The sequence below is a fragment of the Parasteatoda tepidariorum genome, chromosome 5, assembly GCF_043381705.1.
Source record: "Parasteatoda tepidariorum isolate YZ-2023 chromosome 5, CAS_Ptep_4.0, whole genome shotgun sequence".
Lineage (NCBI taxonomy): Eukaryota > Metazoa > Arthropoda > Arachnida > Araneae > Theridiidae > Parasteatoda > Parasteatoda tepidariorum.
In genome coordinates, this window is record NC_092208.1 from 50206278 (window position 1) to 50213123 (window position 6846).

Sequence of the window (6846 nt, forward strand, 5' to 3'; positions counted from 1 at the left end):
TACACTTAATTTAAAAGTTACTCATTTATTATTAGTCATATATTTTTAAAATCAATGTGTTTTACCTTATTGTAAAGCAATTAAATGAGTTAAGGAGATGGGAGATAAATATAACAATCGGTTTTTCCTCAAATTCTAAACCTACTTTAGTTTCTTTGCATTTAAGTGGAACAATCAATCATACTTTACTGTCCCTTAGAAAAACCACGTGTCATCTTGGCAAGAATTTTGTCAGAACATTTTTATTAAATCGAAAATATTATTAAAATTAAAGAAATCATAAATAACTTAGAGATTAAAACCTTAACTTTTCTAGAATTTAACAGAAAATACTGAGTAAATTTAGTATAGTTAGAAATGGATTGGTTCTAATAATAAAATTATTGATTAAAAAAAATGTTGCTGAACTGGCACAAAATAAGCGTAAATTAGGTAATATTTATTTTTTTAAGAAATGGTAGGTAAAATAAAGCTTATGCTTATAAATTTGTATCAAAAGACTTACAATAGTAAAATTTTAAGGAGTGATCCCATTGACAGATTTGCTTTTCTTCTTAGCTCTTGCGTTGCTGGTAGATTACATTTCTTTATTTAAAATTGAGTTTTTTTTTCTTTTTTTTTTTTTTAAATTATTATCTAGTATTTTGTGTCCATTTTGTAGATTTTAACCTTTTCTGAAAGTTGTTGGCTTAAAAATTTAAAAAAAAAAAAAAAACTAACATTAGCGCAGAAATTATTTCTATTTATATGCAAAAAAAAAAAAAACTCTTCATTATGCTAACAATTGATTGGCAACAGAATCTTGAGTAAATAGATTGTGAGAATATTCCCGGTATAAATATATAAATGCATATTTAAGAAAATTTTATTTGTAAAATCATTTTGTCCTTTTAAAAAATTTTGTCATAAAAAAGAAAAAAAGAGTTGATAGGACCAAAGTTTCAACTTTGTGGCTACACATATATTTTTGAAGAAGAAAAAAGTTATGTGAATAAAAATGCTCAAAAATTAATATACTGTTGTTTGTATTTATTTATAAGCAATATATTGTTTCAGTAGCTCCTTTAACGCCACAACGAGGTAAAGGAAATGCCAGAAAAACTGAAATTGTTCCTCAAGAAACATCTTCACAGCAGGAAATAATCAGTCAAAATAAAGGTAAATTACTGGACAATCTTTGAGTCTTCCTGAAGGAATGGAGAATCTTCCTGACTTTTATTATTATAATTTTCTAATCTCTTTCTTTCCAATCAGTGCTGGTTATTTTGTCCTTCCCTATAACCCTGATATCACTTAGATTGTTTCCAGAAATAAATTAGTCAAATGTTAGAAGAGAGATCTTTGAACAACTCTGTTATTTCCTTCATGACCTTAAGTCATTTTTCCTTTTTTTTTCTAATTCTAAGAGTAGCATTTATCAAATTCATTATGGCATGCAGGCTTTAATAAATTTTATATTTGTGATTTGAAACATTTTTACTAAATCTTAAAACAAGTTAATTTAAAAAAAAAAAAAAAAAACTTCTTAAATATTTTTTTTTAAATTAAACAAGATAAAAAAATTTCTTTTATTATTAAGTTTATCCCACATATTGTTTGATTTGGTTAAATATGGGGGGGGGGTTTTCAGGACCCTAATTTTCAATTATTAGGTCCGTAAGTACCTGCTATTTTGGACCAAATTTACTGTTGGGACTGTCAAACTTAAGGGAATTATTTGAAACTGTTATAAGTTTATATTCTGTAAAACTAAATTCATTAATTAGATTTCACATTGAATAAGATTTTACAATTTTAAATCATTGTAACTCGTCATTGTAAAATCATTCATTTGATTTAGTTTAAAATTGAACAGTATACGTGAATAAAGTATGTAGGCTGTACTACACTTAGATGTTTGTTTTTGATTGAAGGATGAGTGTTTATTTTTTCATATTGTTTCTCCAATTTGCAAAAAATTATTTAAAAAGTAATAAACCTACATGCATAGGAAACTACAACAATAATACACATTCTATTCCATTTTTAGGTAAATGGGATCAAAATTGTTAATAAATATTGGGCTTGTAATTAGTAAAGGAAACTTTAGAGAGTGTTGAAAGGATATAAAAATTTATTGCGGAATTCATTTGAAATTATTTTTTGTAATTTTGGGTGCATCTCTAATGCTATAGCCATGGACATATGCTCTTTCTTGTTCCCTGCTAGCTATACCACAAGTAAAAGGTATATTGATTAATATCCTCTGCTTTGAAACACCAAATACAATAAATTGTAAGAACTGTACAAAACAATTGCAGTATACTCTCGATTATCCGTGCTTATTCCGGAGTCACACAAAAAATATAAAGAGAAACATTTTCAAGATTAAAAAAATTTGATTCATGAAGTTATAACACTACCAAATTTTTGGAAAGCAATATTCGTTATTGGATTGCAGTATATGGAACAAATCGTCTACGTTATGGATGATATGGAAAATCGTCTACGTTATTACGATCGTGGGGAAAGATGAAACCGCTTGATGAACAATCCTCTTCAGATGTTCAAGAAAAATATGATAACAGTATTCTCGAACAAGCAAAAGAAATCTAAGGTTTCGAAATTCTTGATGAAGAAAATTTAAAAGATTGTTTTCAAAGTGATGCATGTGAGCCTGGCTTCCAGTATTTGACTGATGAAGACATCGTTATGTTGTTAAATCAAATAGTGATGATAGTAACTGATGCAGAAGATGTAGTAAATGAATGAAATATAATTTCTCATTCTGCTGTTCTGTGGAAACTTTATTAGATTATCTGGGAGGATTTGATTATGGTGACATTACTGCGGTTCGTAAAATATGTGTATCGATGTATGGCAAAGACGCATTACACATTTTTCAATAAGGAAAATTCCTAGTTTGATGTTATGCATGCAAATGTCACAAATTTTTATGTTTTTTGTACTGATATTGAATTTTTCTTTAATAAAAGGAGTTTTCGGATTATCCGTGTTTTTCGATTGTCCGTGCGACCTGTCCCGGTGATTAACCAGGATAATCGGGAATGCACTGTATTTAATTTTATGTAGGCCGTACATAAAGCTATTGAATTATCATTTTTCCTCCTCGAAAAGATCTTTTTTTTTCCTCTTAATGTTCAGCAACATATTTTTCAATAGATTTTTTTATTGTGTTTAAAAATAAAGAAACTTTTCTGCATTTTTATTTTATTTTTCCCCCTGTTCTTTAAAAAACATAGAAAAAATCTAGCAACACTTTTCTGATTCCAGGTTTTTTAAAATTATTTGATTTAAGGAAATATTGCTTTTTAACATTTATAATCAGTATTTATAAAACCTATGTTTTTTGAATTGTATGAACAAATTAAAGTTTATCACATAAAAAATATTCACGGTAGGTTAAAATTGTTAATAGTAACTTACAGTGTGCTTAAAATCTAAATATATAAAGTTGAATGAGAAACAATAAAAAAGAATGAATAAATTTCGATTTTTGTGGAAGAAGCACTCTGAAATGATTTGTGCAAGCTGTTTTTAGAAGCTTGGTAAGTGACAGCCATTCTCATAGTAAAAATATATAGTTTTTTCATCAAAATACCTGTAACTTGATTTTAAAAAGTTTTTTATGCCTAATGTCAATAAACAACAAAAATATTTTGAGAAATTCCACAATATTATATATTGTGCTAGCCATTTTTGGTCTAAAATGTATTTTTAATTGTAGGTTATAATTTGAGAGCAAAAAAGTCACTTTTAGTGACTTTAGATTGACCCATCATTGAAACAAACAGAAATGAAATATGGCAAGTATATGCATTATTAAGCATTTGTATTTCATTATTGATAATGTCTCTTTGTTGTTGTTGTTTTTTTTTTAAAGCTGTTTGTAAGCTCTTTATTCCTTTCAAAAAACAATCAAAAAATACAAATAATTTTTCTCAGTGGGATAAATAAAGCTTATGCAGTGGGATAAAATAAAGGCATTGATGTATGTTTTTGTGTAACAAAAATGTAAAACTTTCATTTATTATTTTTACAACAAAAATACCATTCATGTCTGGAAGAATTGAAAAATGTATGTGGATATCAAAATTATAAATTCGACTTAAATGAAATGAAGAAATTATTTAAAAATTTTGCGATTGAAAAGATATTGTTGTAACAGGCAAACAGAATTTACCTTACCTTTTATAGTTTGTCTCTTGAAAGAACTCTCCTTACCACAAAGTCTAAAGACCGTCTGCTGTGGGGAAACCAATAGTGAAAAGAAAATATTGAACGAAACTCATGCGTAGTATTAGCCTTGTTTTAACTGTGTTTAGCATGCACTAATTTTGAAACTTGCAGTTCATGAAACTTTTTATTTTATTTGCTATCAACTGAAAATTGAAGTATTATTCCAATTTATAGAAAATGGAAGCAAAGTTTCCACTCAATTACAAAAAAAAAAAAAAAAATATTCCTTGACTTTTCCAGCAGGAAAATTTTAATGAAAATGCAGACCATATTTTATTTATACAATGCAATTTTTCATTCGAAAACTTTTTATTTTTAATGTCAAATATTAGATTTTGTAAGCAAAAAAATATCATTGAATGAGAATGGAAGTTTCACTAAAATGTGAAATTTTTATAAAAAATAATTGCAATAGATGTTAAAATTATTTAGCAACTTAAACCTAAATAGCTGATCACTGCTACTGACAATTTTGAGACTGGTTACTTTCCAGGTATGATGTAGGAATTTTCCAAGTTTTTGTAAAAAATTGCAACCTTCCCTGACTATTCTCTATTTTTTAGAGTCAAAATAGAATTCTCTGACAATTCCAGGTTTTCCTTGTTCTTCCTGACCCGTGGGAGTCCTATGGAAAAAGCTTGCAAAAATTCCAATATTTTTTTCTCTTCCAATACGGAAAATCTGGTAATTTTTATTATATGCAATTTATAATGCTATGAAAAGGTTAAGAAATTTGCACTAACGCAGTTTTAGAAAAGCGTCAATGAGTAAATTCTTGAAGGTGAATTTTTCCCTCCTAGGTTTTTCTCACCAGATTATCGTTCACTTTGATGTTTAGAAAATCGGAATCTCTAGCAAATTTTCATTTTTGTACATAACTTTAGTTACCACTCGATAAAATGATTTTGCATTAAAGTAATCAAAGAATCACGCGAAGCGAGTAACTCTGTTAGAGAAAAAAAATTCTTACCCGTAGCTGATCACAATCTGGGAAAGCAAACAAGTGTTTACCTCATTTTTTAGTAAATATTACAACTAATATAACACCCTTATGTTGTTTATCAAATATATTGGTTAATTGCACAATAAAATCTGCAGTTCGAGATTAACTTTCATGTAAAAATCTTATTTGCATCCTAGACTATCCAGCACCCAATATATATTTTTATAAAATGCAAAATATCAAGAGAAGGAAACATTGTCGTTAAATTGCCCCTTTTAAAATAAAACATCTAACATTTGATAATAATGATTATCCTTATTTATCATGACAATAATGATTATTCTTATTTATTATTATAACTGTGTTAATATTTACAACTTAGTATCTGTGATAACAGGAGGGAAATTAGTCAAGTAGCTCGTAATTTGTAATTATTAAGAATCTTAGAAGCTTATAAAGGTCGTCATGGAATTTAGTTTAATTCTAATTCCACAATCATTGCTCATTATACCCTCAGTATTGCCAACAAAGTTGAACATTATATTAAAATGTGAAAATGCAAAAATATAATATTTGTAAATGAGTCACTGAACTCTCAGCTAAAAATATTAAAATACCTTTTACTATGTATATAACTTTGCTGAGAGCTAATTAACTATTAACAAAAAGGGAAGGATGAAGGACAAAAAATAATAATAATTAAAAATTATTTTAATTATTTTTGCTTTATTTATTGTGTTGTATATGTCTCTCAATTTTTGGCATCCTTTTGTAGTGTGGTTTAGTACTAATTTATGGATATTTTATGCGTTTTCCGAAGAACGGGTATTCAGCTCGCGTTATATATAATAAGAAAATAGAACGAACAACTGCTAAAAAGAGAGAAAGCCTTTGCATGGGTTACCATAAGCAAGAAATGTGATCCTGTAGTCATGTCCAAACATCTCATATTTTTCCCCATTGTTCAGCTTATGTTCGTTAGGTCGTTCTACAAACTTGATCCATGTGGAGGCCTTCTCTCATCTAGGAGATGTAGGAAGAACAAACTTTTGGAACCATTTAAATATCACATAAGTACCTAGGGGTTGAGAGGAATTTGTGACACGCTTATTTTTGCTGACAAGGGGAGAAAGAAGGGATATGAACAATGCTTGTGTTAGACACTAAAATCTCTTTATTTTTAATGAAAAAAATGACTCTTTGAAAATCTTCAACTTAGAAATAAAGATTATACTTGGGGAGGAAATAAAGATTATACTTCAAAGAATTTCATACGTCAAAGAGGTTTGGCCCTAAATGGAAAACACAAAAAAAATTTCAAAATGTTCTACACAAAATTTTTTAACAGGAATTATAACAGAAATTTAGTTTTATGCTATGTTACATCTGTTAAATTTAAAATTTTATTTATTCTTTTATTTATTCAGTGTTAAATTTAAAATATTATTTATTATTATAATAATTATACTGTAAAACCAGGTATAACTTAAAAATTGGTATTCAGTATTGACAAAAGTAATTCAGGTATAATTTATAAAAAAATTTATACTGTTATAGTTAAAGAAGTTAAACTAACCAGGGTTATATTTAAATTATATATTGGTTCGTAAACGTGGTTATAATTTATTTTTAATTTCATGGATCATTTTAACCTATAATGTCCT

At 27.4% G+C, this 6846-nt stretch overlaps 1 protein-coding gene across 5 annotated transcripts in view; it reads left to right on the forward strand.

Annotated features, from left to right (window-relative positions):
- The window catches only part of LOC107439366 (putative uncharacterized protein DDB_G0282133), a 51725-nt gene that overhangs the window by 40822 nt on the left and 4057 nt on the right, over positions 1-6846 (forward strand). For 3 of the 5 annotated variants that reach the window (XM_043049546.2, XM_016051935.3, XM_043049558.2), the window contains exons 12-13: positions 1057-1158; positions 3728-3806. In XM_043049546.2, coding sequence (XP_042905480.1) covers positions 1057-1158; positions 3728-3774 — 149 coding nt within the window. In that variant the 3' untranslated portion in view covers positions 3775-3806. The remainder of the gene's footprint in view (positions 1-1056; positions 1159-3727; positions 3807-6846) is intronic. The other 2 variants (XM_043049554.2, XM_043049561.2) reach the window with 1 other exon arrangement.